An 18,561-nucleotide genomic window follows, 5' to 3' on the forward strand; every position below is an offset into this window, starting at 1 on the left:
TACGAGGGTGGCTATGTAATATTTTTTTTACAATACAATTGGAAATAAATATCAAATTAAGGCAGTTTACTACATTTACATCATTTTAGTCTTATTAATGTTTTATTTAAATGTTTCACGATTAATATAATCAATTATTCTGCAATATGAAAAATATATATTCTATCAAATTTTATTGCTTTTTTTTATCTGTCATTAACGGCTACATAGGGGGTTCGTCAATTTTTTTCGGACCTTTCTTTTGGTTCGCGAGGAAAAAAAGGTTGGAAAATACTGCTCTAGCGGAATGAAGAGGTTGAAGCAAAGTGAATAAATACCACAAAGGTCTTGGAGAAAACTTCTTAAGAAGGCATTGTTTGCATATTTATGATTTTTAATTAAAGTTTTATAATGTGTGATTAAAAACAATTAAGAATTCGTTACGAAATAGAGGATTTAAATTATAACAAGCAATTTATGCTAACCCATCATGTTTAAATAAAAGCATTTATAATTAAAATGTGTAATTAAGTGGAAGTTATTATAAATGCTTAACGAAAGTGACAATTGCTTGAATACAAAGGGGTATGCGTACCTAGTTTTTATTAATTATACCATGTGGCAGTAATGTAGTGTATATAAGGCGTCAAATAATGTCAATAAATGTGTTGGTTTCACACGCAATATCATGAATAATAATGCGATGGTAGAAGTGGCATAATAATTATAGCGTGCCTCTTCGAAATAATTTTCACCGAACCACAAAAGTACATTATCAATATAATTAAACAATTTTGATGGACACTGATACCTACCACCGTTCATATAAAACACAAAAAAGCAAAGTGTCATAAACAATAGTTAACATGATTAATGGAACGTACTCATGAAGAAAGAAATGTCGATGGTCAAATCAAAAGTTTTCTTTTAATTACTTCGGCATGTTCAGAAAAAAAAGTCTAATTAGTTTTTATGCCTTATTAACGCCAGTTTTATTACATTGAGATTGTAAAAAGTTACGTTTTTGTTCTCTTGCTTATGAGCATTTGTTTCTTTTTCATATCTGATTATCGTTAGCAAATTGTTTGTTAAAAAGTAAGTTATTTGCTTTTTCTGGTATTTTCAAACCATTTTTCCTTTATAGACTTTCAGTAAAATGCGTAGGTAATTGTTAATTAGTTAATAATTAAGAATTGACCACTAAGAAGAGCGCCTTGATTGTTATTAGGTACGATAGAATTAAATAAAATGGAAGCGGTATTCACAAAACAGTATTGTATGAAAATAAATAAAAATAAAACAAAAATACTGGTATGCAAGAGAACAAAAAGTAGAGAAAGAGTGAATATAAGATAGGAGACAAAAAATTAGAAGAAGTGGCCGATTTTAGACATCTAGGAAGTCAGATAATTCAGGACGGAAGGAGTAGTAGGGATATAAAGCAGAGGATAGCACAGGATCGAGTTGCCTTTAATAAAAAAAGTCACTTCTAAGCTCGCGAACGATTAATCTAGAAATTCTAGAAAGATTTTTAAAGGAGTATGTTTGAAGTGCGAAGCTGTACGGGTGCGAAACATGGATAGTGGGCACTGTAGAAAAGAAAAGGTTAGAAGTGTTCGAAATGTGGTGTTATAGGCGGATGATGAGGATATCGTGGGTAGAAAAGGTTATAAATGAAGAGGTATTAGAAATAATAGGATAACAGAGGACTCTATGGAAGATATTAGAGCCAGATACGGAAGTTAGGAGAGGTAGAGGTAGACCTAGATTAGATTACTGTTCGCAAATACAGTGTAAACTCTATATAACGACACTTAAGGGACTGAACATTTTTCGGCGTTATAAAGAGTGGTCGTTAAATGGAGAGAGATAAAAGATATTATTTTACTATTCTATAATAATATGCATTTACTAATATAGTACACATTTTGCACACGAACATTAGTATTCATACATTGCGTATAGCCTGTTATCTTCGTCTGATGTTTTTTGCTGCTCCAATATTTTAATTGTATTCTGTTACGTATCTTACTCATATCTTTAGATACTGCTGGATCAATTTGATTATATAAAAAGTATTTTTTTAATAGTTTCGCTGCATCAAGTGCTTGTTTGATGCTTGGTGGAGGGACAGGATCGTCTTCTTCAACAACGTACACAGCTGCAGTTCTTATCTATTTCGGCGACTTAGAAAGTACTGCTCAATGATTTATAATGCCGCATTATTGTCGTTAAATAGAGTGAGCGTGACGCTATACAGAGTGTAATATTGTATAGAAAACAATGTAAACCAACCAAAGTCAAGCAATTTCGACGTTTTAAGGAGTTCGTCGTTAAATCGAGTGACGTTATAATGAGTTTACACTGTAGTTAAGGACGTGAGATGTTCTAGTTTTAGGGAAATGCGAAGATTAGCTCAGGATAGGAAAGAGTGGAGGTGCGTGTTCAATCAGCCTTAGGACTGACGACCTTATGATGATTGAAGGTTGGAAAGTTGGTAGGACATCTTCTTAGGCATGAAGGGGCTGCTAGGAGACATATTAGAGGCAGAAACAGGAGTTAGGAGGAGTAGATGTAGACCTACATTAGATTACTATTCGCAAATAGTTAAGGGTGTGGGATGTTCTAGTTTTAAGGGAATGAGAAGAGTAGCCCAGGACAGGAAAAGTGGAGGTGCATGTTAAACCACTCATAGGATTAACAAACTTGTCATGATGATTAGTTGAAATAAAATAATTGACGCATTATCAACAATTAAATCCATATTAATTAAACATCTAATTGTTTTTGTAGCCTATTAGGGACCAAGATAATACTTTTTCTAGGATATTAGGGAAGAAATTTTCAAACCACCAAGTACTTTTGGACTTAAATTTAATAGTTTAACTTACCCATTTAGAATGTTTTTGACCAGGGGTTTTGTGGTGACGTCGTAGACTTCCTCTTGTGTCGAATTTTCGTCGAATACCACATCAAATGAGTATTTTTTATCATTTCCACGTTTAAACCTCAACGTGTCCCCCTTATCTGCAGCCTCTTCGCTTATGATGACATGCTGGAATAGAAAAAATATATGCGTCAGTCACTAAATTTTAGCAGGTAGGTACTTGTTAATAAAAAAAAAAAACAAGAATTGTTAATTAGAATATTTGCATTGCTGTTGCATTTCGTTTTTTAAGTTTCAATGGTTACTTTTAAAAATATGCTGAGAGTAACATTAATATTGTATTAAGCAACTTTTAAATAGGGTCACTATGAATTTTAAAAACGAAAGATAATTATAACAATTTAGTAAGTACAGGTGTAAGTATGTTCCTAATTTCCGAATCATTTTACGATTAATTGTGTGATTAAAAACAATTAAGAATTCGTTACGAAATAGAGGATTTAAATTATAACAAGCAATTTATGCTAACCCATCATGTTTAAATAAAAGCATTTATAATNCTGAGAGTAACATTAATATTGTATTAAGCAACTTTTAAATAGGGTCACTATGAATTTTAAAAACGAAAGATAATTATAACAATTTAGTAAGTACAGGTGTAAGTATGTTCCTAATTTCCGAATCATTTTACGATTAATTATTCATTAACCAAATGTTTCTTTGTATGTGTAACGACGAGATCAATAACGACCTTCTCGGATGATTGATACAATATTTCCTTGATTTATTAGAAAAGTAATTTACGGTAATCTAACACACATTTGACCAGTTTCTGGGTGCTATCTTAAGAAGAACAAAAATGCTATCTCTGTTTTGTCCTAAATAGGAAATTTAATGTCGAAAGTGTTTAACCTTGTCTTAGTCCTAGTCCTAGTCAAAGTGGCTGCCGCTAGCTTCAGGAAGCGAGAATGGACTGTTGCCGCAGCTTGTGGCTCTAGTGGGCGATCGCTGCTGCTGTGTCTTCAGTGTGAGGCTGCTTCTGGTGGCGACTGCAAGTGTGCGAAGACGTGAATGGTAGTTCGAACACTAGGCCACTTGTAGTCTCTATCAGAACTCATCATACACTGAGGACAGTACAGTACAAACATGGCGATGACAATAGCTCACTCGGGATACTAGAAGCTGCAGCAACTTCTTCTAGTGAAGCCTGCAAGGGGCCCGGCTGTACGAAAAAGTGAATGGTGGTTTGTACACTCAGTCACTTGTAGTCACTAGAAATTGTTATACACTGAGGACAGTTTGTTCTATGTTGTGTGGAGTTCAAATGGTGTTGGCGCAAACACGGTAACAGCTATCGCTTACCAGGACCACAAGCTGCAACAACAGTCGATTCTCGCTACCTGAAGCTATTCACTTTTGAAAGGTAGCAGAGCTAGATAGAAATTTTAATGTAACTATATCAAAGCCGACCCGCATTAAACGGTGGCCTACGATAGTGGGTAAGTTAGCCCTAGAAAATCAGTGGCTGCTGCTAGCTTCACGTAGCGAGTATGGACTGTTGTCGCAGCTTGTGGTCCGAATGGGCGATTGCTGTTGTGTTTGCGCCGACATTATCTAAACTGCATACAATATAAAACATATTGTCCTCAGTGCATGGTTGCTTTTAGTGGAGCTTGCAATGGATGCGGCTGTACGTCAAAGTGTATGGTGGCTTGTACACTCAGCCACTTGTAGTCACTTGAAATCGTCATACACTGAGAACAGTTTGTTCTATGTTGTGTGGACTTCAAATGGTGTTGGCGCAAACACGGTAACATTTATCGGCCACGAGAGCCACAAGTTGCAACAACACTCCAATCTTGCTACCTAAAGCTAATTATTTTTTGAAAGGCAGCAGCGCTAGATAGGAATTTGAATGTAACTATATCAAAGCTGACCCGCATTAAATGGTGGCCTACAATAGTGGGTAAATTAATCCTAGAGAATCAGTGGCTGCTGCTAGCTTCACGAAGCGAGAATGGACTGTTGTCGCAGCTTGTGGCCCGAATGGGCGATTGCTGTTGTGTTTGCGCCGACATTATCTAAACTGTTACAATATAAAACATATTGTCCTCAGTGCATGGCTGTTTCTAGTGGAGCCTGCAAGGGATCCGGCTGTAGGAAAAGTGAATAGTGGTTTGTACACTAAACCACTTGTAGTCACTAGAAATCGTTATACACTGAGGACAGTTTGCTCTATGTTTGTGTGAAGTTCAAACGGTGTCGGCGCAAACACGGTAACACCTATCGCCCACTAAGGCCACAAGCTGCAAAAACAGTCGATTCTCACTTCCTGAAGCTATTCATTTTTGAATGGTAGCAGCGCCCAACTAAGAATTTTAATGTAACTATTTTAATGTAACTATTGCAGCGATAGTGAACCGATTGCCAGCGATAGTGACCAAGTATGCCCTAGAGAATGAGTGCCTGCCGCTAGCTTCTGGAAGTCCGCACGGAGTATTACCGCAGCTTGTGGCCTAAGTGGGCGATTGCTGTCGGCGCCATCCTTTAAACTGTATAAAACGTATGAAAAAGAGTGTAATCACTCGAACACTCGGCCTCTTTGTAGTTGGAATTAGAAGTAGTAACGCATTGAAGACAGTTGAAGTAATGTCGGCGACAGCAACCGCCTACTTGGGACACAAGCTGCGGCAACACTCGATTCTTGCTACCTGAAGCTATTAATTTTTGAAAGGTAGCAGCGTCGAACTAGGAATTTTAATGTAACTATGTCAATGCCGTCCCGGATCAAACGATGCCAACGATAGTGAACCGATTGCTAGCGATAGTGACTAAGTATGCCCTAGAGAATGAGTGGCTGCCGCTAGCTTCTGGAAGTCCGAACGGAGTGTTACCGTAGCTTGTGACCTAAGTGGGCGATTGCTGTCGGCGCCATCATTTAAACTGTATAAAACGTATGAAAAAGAGTGTAGTCACTCGAACACCCGGCCTCTTTGTAGTTGGCATTAGAAGCAGTCACGCATTGAAGACAGTTGAAGTGATGTCGCCGACAGCAATCGCCTGCTTGGGACACAAGCTGCGGTAACAGTCTATTCTCGCTACCTGAAGCTAGTGTTAGCCACTGATTTTCTAGGGAACACTTAGCCACAATCACTAGCCATCGTTTAAATCCGGTTGGATTTAGCACAGTCTTTTTAAGGGATCATTTACTTACATTTTAAAATAATTCGAAGTGGTCTGTATTCTGTCGAAACTGCCAGATGCGGATCGCGATTTCGATCTTTTTGGATCTCATCAGCGCGTCGCAGGCAGCCCGACAGAACACAGACCAACCACGCCGGGATTCGTTTTCAGCAAGTAGATATCCACACAAGTGGACCTTGTTGGAGCATACGTAAGCCTAAAATGTAGCATCGTACTACAGATGGCGTTTACCGCGCCATTTGTAGTATTTTCTATTTACATTTTACTTACATTTTCCGTTGAAACCTTTTTGCTCTGGTCTTTTTAAAAACTTCAAGAGCTCTTCGAAAGTCATACCGAAAAGTAATCGTAACTAGTAACTCAAGCTCGATCTTGTTTACTGATAAGAACTTCTGCTCGTCGCAGTTCAAAAAAAAATTATGACTACCACACGTGGCGACGATTAGTTGTCGATATTAACTACGCGCAGTTGTTTCTAGTGTCTATTAGACAAGAATATATGTAGATAAATGTAAATATCAGTACGTTGAATCTCGTACATTTTAAGTCACGAGCTCTAGAAAGCTTTTAAATGCAAATGGTTTCTAGCAGACGAGCGCACGCAATCAAATAAATAAAATACAGTAGATACATATTGAAAATAGGGAACAGTTTGATGTTTGTAACGGCAGGACATCGAACATGTTGAAAGAAAAAAGTTATAAAATATTTGATGTACGGATTTAAAATGTCAGGTAATTTAATCTTACAATTAATCAGGTATTTGTCGATAATTTACAAAACAGTTCTCACAGATTTACCTTTTTGTCTAAAGCGAACAAAGTTCTCTGATTTTCGTCGTGTTTCAATGGGCGAATTCGGACCGCCACCATCAATCTTTCGTCTGAAACCGACCCAGGTCTTAAACTGGTGCTACCAGAACTCGACGGTGTTTCGGGAGTCATTTGTTATAATTTCCGAAAGTTACATTTAATACAAAAAGAAAATTCCTTCACAAAAACAGACGGAAAAGTTTTTCGTTCAGTTACGCGTTTTTAAATTTGGCGCGTAAGCGTGTGACGTGACGTCTTTCAGCGTCCAACGTCCGATTCGAACTGAAAACGCGGCATTACGAATTCCTAAGAAATCTGTTGTAGTATTGGCCGTGGTTGCCATGGGAATTTGCTTTAGAATTAATATACAACTACTTCGTAAGGTTCTCGCTTTGGAAATGTAATTCTATTTCACTAGAAATGCTTCACTTAATTAGTAACCGTCAATAGAGAGCAGGGGAAGTTATGACGAACCTTATTGTTGAAACAAATTACTTGGGAATTTATTATTATTATTATTACGAAAAACAATAATGACTCACTGTAAACGCTGAGGATTTAACGAAATTAACATCCATTTTTCGTAAAACATTAAATAAAATAAACAACGTTTAGGAAATTGAATGCAAGCGTTACCTTCTTTCGCTTTTATTCCAGAATAAGATTGGGACTTTTTTAATTTTTACGAGACACAATCGTACAAAAGTTTCTAATTTTATACGACACGACACGTGGCAGTCGTATGTCCACCTCCTTTTATTTCTGGATACACTAATAATTGAAATTAACGGCCGATTTTTTATCATTCCGGTTACTGAATAATTGTGAAACTATTCGTAGATGGAAGGTATCTACTAAACTTTGAGAAGTGATAATTATGTAAAAAAAGTACGTAGAATCTCATGGTACCAACGGTTTTCGAGTGCTATGTCAAATAAGCACGTTGTGACATTATTTTTGTTAAAATGTATAAAGCAATTTAAAGAAAAAAGCGCTCGTGAAATTATAAGTAGATGGAAGCTAGCTACTAAGCTTTGAGAAGTGATAATTATGTAAAACAGTACGTAGAATCTCATGGTACTAGCGGTTTTTTAGTGCGATATCAAATAAGTTCGTCCCGATATTATTTTTGTTAAACTGTATAAAATAATTTAAAGAAAAAAGCGCTCGTGAAATTATAAGGAGAAGGAAGGTAGCTACTAAGCTTTGAGAAGTGATAACTATGTAGAAAAGTACGCAGAATCTCATGGTACCAACGGTTTTTGAGTGCGATATCAAATAAATTCGTCCCGATATTATTTTTGTTAAAATGTATAAAACAATTTAAAGAAAAAAGCGCTCGTGAAATTATTAAGAGATAGCAGGTATCCACTAAGCTTTGAGAAGCGATAATTATGTAAAAAAGTTCGTAGAATCTCATGGAACTAGCGGTTTTCGAGTGGGATGTCAAATAAGCACCTGCGAACTTTATCTTTATTAAAATGTATAAAATAATTTAAAGAAAAAAGCGCTCGTGAAATTATTAGGAGATAGAAGGTATCCACTAAGCTTTGAGAAGTGATAATTATGTAAAAAAGTACGTAGAATCTCATGGTACTAGCGGTTTTCGAGTGGGATGTCAAATAAGCACCTGCGGACTTTACCTTTATTAAAATGTATAAAGCAATTTAAAGAAAAAAGCGTTCGTGAAATTATAAGTAGATGGAAGGTAGCTACTAATCTTTCAGAAGCGATAATTATTAAAAATGTACGTAGAATCTCATGGTACTAGCAGTTTTCGTGTGGGATGTCAAATAAGCACATTGGNCGTCAGTTTTATCAGAAATGTGCGTCAAAGCTATCAGTGTTACAGGGAGGTTCGAACAACAGTTTAAAAAAGTGACCAAATCTTTTAGACTCACCCCCGTATCTAACAAATGACTAATATCGTCAATTATTACATAAACTTTTTCGTTACTGTTTTTTTTTAAGTTTTGTACGTCAGATTTTATTTGTAGAAATAGGTCCTTTGCCACCGAATTTCCGAAAAAATCAATATCATTTTCTGCCCCAGTTAAATTGTCAACGATTGCTTTCATTGGTTCAATGGCTTTTATACATCCCGTTTTTATCTTGGACATTATATCGAAACCTAATCTTTTCCCGATGCTTTGATAATGAGTTAAAGTGTGATGCAAATTAACCAAACACAATTTATTTGAAGATTCACTCAATATCCACTTTATAAAATACGCAAGTATAAAATTACCGTCAGCCCACGAATGTTCACACACAGCAATAATCTTATCAGTTTTGTTAATAACAAACGTAGAAAATAGGACATTGTCCTCTGCTAGAATTCTTTGTTGATCCATTTTTTTATGAATCTGTAAAGAAATACACAATGGCTTTAAATTTGAGTGCAGTTGCGCGACGAATTAATTAATTGCTGAAGCGATAGTGCAGTGCATTTGGGCTATTTCCTCATTATCATGTTTGATTATGTAAAAAAGTACGTAGAATCTCATGGTACCAGCGGTTTTCGAGTGCTATGTCAAATAAGCACGTTGGGACATTATTTTTGTTAAAATGTATAAAATAATTTAAAGAAAAAAGTGTTCGTGAAATTATTAAGAGATGGAAGGTATCTACTAAGTTTTAAGAAGTGATAATTATGTAAAACAGTACGTAGAATCTCATGGTACCAACGGTTTTTGAGTGCGGCATCAAAAAGGTACGAAATTTAGTTGGTACCTCTCAGATGAAATCAAATATGGGCTGTTATTACTTAGTCTTAATCATTCATATCAGGCCCTCTCTTAACCCTTTCCCTTTCATTCCAGACGCAAGTACAGTCTTTTGTTCTAATATTTAGAATGATTTAACTAATCAGTGTCCCTCCTGGTAATCTAAAAAATTAATCAATTCCTTGAACTTTACATTTTCTTTGAACTTCATTAAGTTCATGGTTTTTGCAATACATATGTTTATGTTATCGCTGCACATTATCGCTATGCAAAGTTGTCCGTGATACTTTTTTTATGATTTGACAAACGACTTTTATGGACACTTATAGTGGTCGTAAGTTTTCATTAAAATATCGATTACAAATTTTATTATTTATTTATAGGGTAATGCAATTGAGGGATCGGGGAACTAACAACTGTTTACAATATTGTGTGAGTATTCAGTTTAAGGACAAGGTCAGTAAGGAGACGTCCTAACGGGCCCTATATCGATCTTAGATACACATTATGTTGTAAATTTTGTTAAGCTTACGTGTTATATAGCATTAAAAACAAAATGAACCGTTCACGCCGTTTTGGTTCTTACGTGTTTATGCAAATTTTGAATATAAAGCTGCAATGTTTAGAAATCCCTACCCTTAGGGGGTTGGTTTTTGCAGCCAGTGAATACAAACTGAGCTGAAGGAAAAGCGTCAAGATATTATCTGAACTTTGACATGGAGATGCGTGATCATGACTATTATAATTAATTTGCTTACGCTTACTGTGTTTTTATACTTACAAGTAAAATCCGAATTGACCCATTGCTTAAATACAATTCTCAGAAAGGTTAACTCATTGTTTTACCTAAATTTAACGAGATAAAGTAGACAAACTTTTCAATGACGTTTAAAGGATCGTTTAAGTAGCTCGTCGCGCCCTCTTTTAGATTATCGCCTAACTGTTCAACTTCAGCTACTCGCTGCTAGGTGGCTGTAGCATTCTTTTTGAATTTCAAATTTGAATAAATTCAAAAATGAATTGAAGATACTGACCATTAAATTAATAACTAAGTGTCACTGTGTGCCCTTATGGCCATAAATTTTAATAAACAGTGAAATTTCAAATCGAATATACAATTAAGAATGAAAAATGATGCATCCAAAATTTTGAATGAACAAAATGGGTACTTTTTAAAATATTAAAATATGTTTATTAATTAAGGAATTTATCGTTATTACTTTTTAAACGTTCAATTAGTATAAACATGTCTTTAATTAACAAATAAATGATAAAAATTCGATACGCATAATGGTTTTGTTTATTGATTAAATGTTATGTAATCAGTGTGTCGCAAAACGGTTATCTATTAGAATTTTTTGCGTTAATAGTAATAAAAAAGTTTTCGTTTTGCCTTAACAAAATAAGAAACAAAAAACATTTTTTTTATAAAGCTTATGTTAAGTCTTTATTAAACAAAAGATATAACATAGATAACAAATTTTTCTTGTAGGAGCATTGTACAGAAACTTTTACATTATCAGGATATTTACTCATTAGATAAGTAAATAACGAAACAGTATATTATGCAACATTTTATTTATTAATTTATTTATAAAACAAGTGCATTGCTTCACCAGGCAGGAAAATTTTCACCTGTTTCTCCATTGCTTTGAAGTGGTAAGTGTTTTCGTAAGTTTGCTCAAAATTAGTTTGTCNGAAAAATTATAATGTATTTTTGATATATTTTATTTTTTAATTCAATTGCATTATGAAAAGGCTAATGCTTTCTGAAAAGGGCTCAATATTTAGCTGTGGTTGTACTTTGAGCCCTCTTCAGCGATATAGTAGTACTCAGAATTGATTTTAAAGCTTAGTCTTTTATACAATTTGTGCCAATTCCCATTCTGTTATTCTAGTCCCTATTTTCAAACTATATTCATGTACTATTTTATGTTGTAGTTTGTTCAAAGTTGCCGTATATGTATACATATATCTTTAATGTGTAGAATGGGTGTTTTCGTAGTATCTTTAATGTGGGAGTAGAAATAATGGTGTAGTAAAAATATGAAGAGATTATTTTATCGTTAAATTTGTAATCTGTTGTTGTTTCAATGTTTCCATCAAAATAATTTGTTATTGGAACTTCATTGTTAAGTGTTCATTTTAAAAAAAGTAATAATAAATGTACTTGTAATGTTGTAATACGCATTTTCATTTTTCTGCCATAAAGATGTGTTTGGATATTAAAATAAAAACGATTTTTGGGTGTAACGTCCGTAATATTAATAAATAATTAACAATTAATAAAGAAACACATATTTAAATCTATGTAAGTCAACATTTTTAAAATATACATAGATAAATGCTTTCGAAAATCAACACATCATCTTACTGTTTATAATTACATTAATTAATAAGAGATTATGTCGATAAAGATAGATAATACTTCAAATGTAACAACGAAAAAATAGACCCAACGTTAAATAAATTATGGAGACTTAGGTTTGTTGTTCTTTTCAACATTATTCTTGATTTAATAAGACGGAAGCCTTGTTTACCAGGGCTACTTTTAAATGTGCCGGATGTTGTTCCCAAGGCTCGCCATCTATCTGAGCTGGGCAGGTTTTCTTAATATTAACCTAGTATAACAGTTCTTTTCACGAAAAGTTGCTAGTTATAAAAGTATAACAGATATAGCATTGTTTACCTCTACAGTCCTTGCCTGCCCCAACACGTGAGGTGTAGACAATCCAACTTGTAACTGGGCGATATGGAATGACGAATAAATACCAACAACTTCCAAAATACCATCGTTATACGACTGAGGGTTTTCTGACTCACATAAACCTATGTCAACAAGAAAAAAGAACGCATAGATAATGTAAAATGTCTGTAACATTTTTATTTAAAGTCAGATCTTAGATACGCTTGCATAATTTTTAAACAAAAGCCTGGCACAAATTAATTATCGAATAATTACCCCACAAGTCAACTCCTGCACCCCACGAGGGTATGTTGAGTATTACTATAGACTCTAATTCCGGAAGATCAATGTATTTCCCATCTAAATAGAGATCTAAACGTTTTTCTATATTCTTACAGTCAGCTGTTACCACCTGTTGTGTTCCAAAACAGAGATACAGCAACTAAAAGGCAAACAGAAATTAAACATATGAAATATTAACTTGGTTTATATGTAAAATGAACCTTGTTGAATATACGACTGCCAAAGATGTAAAATTTGCTGTCGCGTGTTTTGTGAAAGTCCAGGGCCACCTGGGCATCCACCCCAATACTAAAATAGTTGTACATGTACAGAGTTTTCGAGGGAATCCTTATACCTAAATTACTGAGATTACGATAAGGAGTTACATCGATTCGCCACCTTTAGAAAAATATAATTTTTAATACTCTTTTTGCTGCACTGCCTGTATATAAATACCTATCAATGTCAATAACTTCAGCCCTGTCAATTTTTTTAAGCAAATCCGGTACGTTTACTTCAGAGGGATTTTCCCTGCCCCATCCCAACACCCTTGACAAATCATTACCTGTTCCAAGTGGTAATATTGCAATAGGAGGTTCAGGCTAGAAAAAACATATTAAATAAGGGCAACACGGCAATAAGGATCATAATGATAGAATTGCATACATCCAAGTCCATTCTGAACGCTGTGGTAAGTATCCAGGCTACTGTGCCATCTCCTCCAGCTCCCAGAAGCTTCAAACGCTTGGGTGATGTAAGTACACACCATTGAAGTGCTGCAGCTGGGGGTCTATCAGCCAAGTCAAGCACCTGTGCAGGATTCAAATATCTTCTGAATTCCGACAGCACTGTTGCTCCGTCATTGTTGCCTGATTTCCTATTTCCTTGAAAAGGAAGACTTATTTATGTATAATAATTGTAATAGCGGTATATACCAGCAACGATTAATGGACACCAGTCTTTCCATCCAGGATTTTTGACTCCTCTAAGCAGCAAATGACGATGGATGCTGCTCTTTAATCTTGCTACTTGGACACACCAGGGGGGCACTATCATATTACGAAAAGGACCAAAATCACATTCCTGTAATTAACAATAACTGAAGCATTTGAATGAACAATTGGGTATTTTTATACCTTATTTATTTTTTCTAAACATTCTGTATGAACTGTTCTGTGACACCAGCAGCATTGGTAGTCTACTAAACCTGGTTCTACAGAACACTCTTCTTTGCATACTACACACATTGCACCAAGAGATAAGTTACCTGGAAAAAACAGAAATAACACTGTATAAAACTTTAACAAACTAATATCAGACGTTAATAGACCTTTTATCCAATGATGGAAATGCTCTTCACTCTTACTTGTAACCACTTTACATTTTAGCTCTTTATTTGCTGTTTTGACACAATCCGGATCAGAAAAAATACCACAGCAGTCACAATAAACCCCAATACCGTTAAGAAGAAGTGCCTCACAAACAGAGCAGTACCAGGGCTAGTTAAAAACACTTTACCATTTTTCAACATTAATACACAGCACAAGTAGCAGTAAGTTGCTAATTATTTACACTTCTACCATGAATTATTATAACACATAAAGCAAATACTTTTGATATTGAGTTGTCTTACCTTAGAAGAAATTTGTATAGTTTTCCAGTTATGCTTTTTTGTAACATCCCTGATTGGAATTACAGAATCAGTACTTAACCATTTGAAAACATAATAACTAGCAACACACAAAAGGATTGTCGACACAATTGGAATGAACACACCATAAGATGGAAATATTGAAGGTCCTAGGCTGATCATAATGTACGTAGGATATCCTCCAGCATTTGGTTTGTCTTTTATAAGTTTACTGAAAATAGCCATTAATTCGAGCTACAACTTTAACCGCTTCCTTGCAATTATTTCGATAAGTTCTTGTCATTTTGCACATGTTTTGTTAACGAGACATGGTTCTATTTTTAAACGGTTATCACAGGAAACAATATTAAATAAATGTAGAATAATTATATCTACTTTACTTGTTAAAAACACGTTTTTGTTGTTAATTACTGTCAAAATAATGATTTTGAAACCTTGAAATGTCAAATTACGTCAATGTTATACAGGGTGATAAAAGTTTTGTGGCAGTAGCTTGACTGTTAATGTGACAAAGACTATATAGATGGTGCTACGTATGTCAAATACGTATTTGGGGCCTTTTTAAATCTTTTTTTATTATACGAGAAAATATNTTAATTTATTTATAAAACAAGTGCATTGCTTCACCAGGCAGGAAAATTTTCACCTGTTTCTCCATTGCTTTGAAGTGGTAAGTGTTTTCGTAAGTTTGCTCAAAATTAGTTTGTCGTTTAAATTTCAAAATGCCTGTCACATCCCTACTGAAGCCGGTCTTAAGGGGCAAAACGTCAAAATATACATCAGACATGTGACACAATAAATTACCTAATATTCCGTCAGTTTTATCAGAAATGTGCGTCAAAGCTATCAGTGTTACAGGGAGGTTCGAACAACAGTTTAAAAAAGTGACCAAATCTTTTAGACTCACCCCCGTATCTAACAAATGACTAATATCGTCAATTATTACATAAACTTTTTCGTTACTGTTTTTTTTTAAGTTTTGTACGTCAGATTTTATTTGTAGAAATAGGTCCTTTGCCACCGAATTTCCGAAAAAATCAATATCATTTTCTGCCCCAGTTAAATTGTCAACGATTGCTTTCATTGGTTCAATGGCTTTTATACATCCCGTTTTTATCTTGGACATTATATCGAAACCTAATCTTTTCCCGATGCTTTGATAATGAGTTAAAGTGTGATGCAAATTAACCAAACACAATTTATTTGAAGATTCACTCAATATCCACTTTATAAAATACGCAAGTATAAAATTACCGTCAGCCCACGAATGTTCACACACAGCAATAATCTTATCAGTTTTGTTAATAACAAACGTAGAAAATAGGACATTGTCCTCTGCTAGAATTCTTTGTTGATCCATTTTTTTATGAATCTGTAAAGAAATACACAATGGCTTTAAATTTGAGTGCAGTTGCGCCACGAATTAATTAATTGCTGAAGCGATAGTGCAGTGCATTTGGGCTATTTCCTCATTATCATGTTTGAGTGAGTCAAACCTCAATTGAAATGTATGGAATAAATAGAAAAGTAATTACTATTATACTAAACAGTGATAAATGAAGTATTACGTGCTATTACATAACAAACAAAATTTACAGGTTATTAAATGTAAAATTCAACAACTACCTGCTTCAGTAGATCCACAGGATGGGTCAAGGTCACCTCGTGATAAGAAGTTTTTGTAACGATCAGAGTGGTAAAGAATACTTTTAACCTTGTTTAATATTGCAATTGAACTTTAATCACATTTTAAATAGCGAAACCGAAAGTATAAAACTACTTTTTTTTGAGAACAGTGATTGTTTAAATAACCGGTTGCACGAATTACACGTAAGTTTTTAGAACTGCACAAGATCGAATGTTTCTAACTAATTGAAGTAGTTATTATTCTCGATATGATTAACGTACACGTTATTTATAATTATTAATTAACATAGGTCATAGTATAGGCAAGTATAGGTTAATCCAAATTGTTGGTTTGTAAACATTGCAGTTTATAGATTTAGACGTTCGTGGTAAGGCAGAGTGCTCTTTTACTTGTGCTTCATTTTGCTGTTTTCCCGCTAGGCGCCTCTGGTATGGCGGCAACATTTTCAAAAGTTTAATTTTTCGCGGTTAATCAAAATGTTACTGACAAGACGTTTAATTAGAACTTATTTTTGGTCGTAAAAAAGACAATTATGCCTTACTTGGCAGTTGGAGTTGTAAGTAAGTGTTACACGTTGTGTAGCAAGAATCAGACTGTATTAAGCTATTAGTAAATTTGAATTAGGTATTACTTTTTGCCCATAGTAATATACAAATAGAACAAATAACGTAGAGTATTCTATTTATTTAGTTAGTAAGAATTATTGTGACCAGTTGAAGAAAGTTGTCTCTCTAGAATTTACTTTTGTAAGATTTACTGATTAAATGAAGAATAAAAAAATATTTTTTAGGGGTTTAAAGTATTCTTATCAGATTAAAGAGCAGTGAAAATGACATTAGAATTTAAAAGCGCAAGAAAATCGCGATGGTATTTTGGAGGTTTAGCATCGGCTGGGGCTGCGTGTGTAACCCATCCGTTAGACTTATTAAAAGTAACTATTCAGACCCAACAAGATAAATCGATCACCATGTTAGGAGTTGCCACCAATATTGTCAAAAGGGAGGGTAAATATTTATTTATTTTAAACCACACAATTGTGTAATTTATGTGTTATCCAAATAATTTGCTTTTGTATTTTGTAATTCTTGTAGGTGGTATATAATTGAAATTTCAGGTGTTCGAGCTCTTTATAATGGAATTTCGGCATCTTTAATGCGACAATTAACGTATTCAACCACTCGTTTTGGAATTTACGAAGTTACGAAGCAGACGCTTGAGGTGGCTGGGGTAGATTCAGGATTTGGGACTAAAGTTTTAATGGCAGGGGTTGCTGGAGCTGCTGGCGGTCTCGTCGGTACTCCTGCTGATATGGTTAATGTAAGGATGCAAAACGATGTTAAACTTCCTCCAGAAAAGCGTAGAAAGTAAGTAGTAAACTCAAACCATAATTTCGCCAAAGAGGCATTTCTAAGATGGTGATTAATTGATATCTTATTTAATTTTTTAGTTATATGAATGCTTTTGATGGTTTGTTTAAAGTTTATAAAGAAGAGGGGGCAAAAAGATTGTTTTCTGGAGCAGGCGCAGCTACCAGCAGAGCAATATTCATGACAATAGGGCAGCTATCATTTTACGATCAAATTAAGAAGAACCTTTTAACAAGTGGACTGTTTAAAGATAATTTATTCACCCATTTTGTGTCTAGTCTATCTGCAGTAAGCAATTTTATTTGTTTTCGGAATATGTACTACCCTTTTTCGACTTTATGATGAATTTGTAATTTTTGAATTTATTATTTTTATCAGGGTGCCATAGCCACAACACTCACACAGCCCCTTGACGTGTTAAAGACAAGGGCTATGAATGCTAAGCCGGGGGAATTTTCGGGTATGTGGGATCTAATTGTGTACACTGCCAAATTGGGGCCTATGGGGTTCTTTAAGGGCTACATACCGGCGTTCCTAAGATTAGGACCACATACTATCCTAACATTTGTGTTCCTAGAACAACTTCGACTAAACTTTGGTATAGATGTGTAATTGCCATTTTTTTAATTTTATTTTTAATTTTAAGTAAATATTTAAAAATAGGAAATTTTATTTTTGTAACAACTGTTGTTATTCCTATTTCTTTTTTAGTTTAATTTTTTTAAAAGATGTGACAATTTATTGTAAATGTACAACTGTACATTGATGTATTGTGTTTTGTGAAGTTATTTAATGTTTTAATTATTCCCTCTACATGACGAAATAAGTTGAGAAATTAGTTAAAATATGTTTTGTTATTCAAATTTAAAGCTGGTCTTTGTTTGATTAATTCATTCCATTATGGATCAACAAAAAAATAAGTAGATTTGAATATTTTATACATTCCGGATGTAGGACCATACTTTTTGTGACATGAAAATGGTGCCTTGTTGTTATTTAGGTTTATTATATTGACAAATTTCCGAAGAGGTCAAAAGCTTGGATACCTTTAAACGACAAGAAAAATTATAATGTATTTTTGATATATTTTATTTTTTAATTCAATTGCATTATGAAAAGGCTAATGCTTTCTGAAAAGGGCTCAATATTTAGCTGTGGTTGTACTTTGAGCCCTCTTCAGCGATATAGTAGTACTCAGAATTGATTTTAAAGCTTAGTCTTTTATACAATTTGTGCCAATTCCCATTCTGTTATTCTAGTCCCTATTTTCAAACTATATTCATGTACTATTTTATGTTGTAGTTTGTTCAAAGTTGCCG

At 34.3% G+C, this 18,561-nt stretch overlaps 3 protein-coding genes across 10 annotated transcripts in view; 1 reads left to right on the forward strand and 2 right to left on the reverse strand.

Annotated features, from left to right (window-relative positions):
• Positions 1–15,941, reverse strand: part of LOC108740058 (kinesin-like protein KIF19) — a 28,174-nt gene extending 12,233 nt beyond the window's left edge. Inside the window, exons 1-2 of one of the 4 annotated variants that reach the window (XM_018474243.1) lie at positions 15,854–15,941; positions 2,871–3,034 (exon numbers count right to left, since the gene is read on the reverse strand). Coding sequence is in view for 1 of the 4 variants with exons in the window: in XM_018474240.1 (XP_018329742.1) it covers positions 2,871–3,034; positions 6,871–7,014 (308 nt within the window). In the remaining 3 variants the exon portion in view is untranslated. Of the gene's footprint in view, positions 1–2,870; positions 3,035–3,778; positions 4,222–6,870; positions 7,053–10,389; positions 10,497–15,853 lie in introns of those variants that run through there. The other 3 variants (XM_018474241.1, XM_018474240.1, XM_018474242.1) reach the window with 3 other exon arrangements.
• On the forward strand, positions 11,249–18,555 carry LOC108740060 (mitochondrial dicarboxylate carrier). 5 transcript variants are annotated; one of them, XM_018474246.2, is made up of 6 exons: positions 14,816–14,897; positions 15,826–16,057; positions 16,666–16,879; positions 16,990–17,239; positions 17,323–17,530; positions 17,621–18,555. In XM_018474246.2, the coding sequence occupies exons 3-6, from the start codon at positions 16,705–16,707 to the stop codon at positions 17,852–17,854; spliced, it is 867 nt and encodes a 288-aa protein (XP_018329748.1). In that variant the 5' UTR covers positions 14,816–14,897; positions 15,826–16,057; positions 16,666–16,704; the 3' UTR covers positions 17,855–18,555. The 5 variants fall into 5 exon arrangements, with proteins under 5 accessions (XP_025836281.1, XP_018329748.1, XP_018329751.1 ...); XM_018474245.2 differs by lacking the exon at positions 14,816–14,897 and adding an exon at positions 15,621–15,754; XM_018474248.2 differs by lacking the exon at positions 14,816–14,897 and adding an exon at positions 15,621–15,754 and having other exon boundaries at positions 15,826–15,923.
• Positions 11,849–14,665, reverse strand: LOC108740036 (diacylglycerol kinase epsilon). The gene is made up of 10 exons (XM_025980493.1): positions 14,210–14,665; positions 13,907–14,075; positions 13,713–13,843; positions 13,512–13,659; positions 13,243–13,460; positions 13,033–13,178; positions 12,798–12,975; positions 12,571–12,736; positions 12,298–12,437; positions 11,849–12,229 (listed from the first exon to the last, which is right to left on the reverse strand). Exons 1-10 carry the CDS (start codon positions 14,450–14,452, stop codon positions 12,113–12,115), a joined length of 1,656 nt encoding a protein of 551 aa, XP_025836278.1. The 5' UTR covers positions 14,453–14,665; the 3' UTR covers positions 11,849–12,112.
• Positions 18,556–18,561: the final 6 nt, after the last annotated feature.

This window comes from Agrilus planipennis, unplaced genomic scaffold (genome assembly GCF_000699045.2).
Source record: "Agrilus planipennis isolate EAB-ADULT unplaced genomic scaffold, Apla_2.0 scaffold263, whole genome shotgun sequence".
In the NCBI taxonomy this organism is placed as follows: Eukaryota; Metazoa; Arthropoda; class Insecta; order Coleoptera; family Buprestidae; genus Agrilus; species Agrilus planipennis.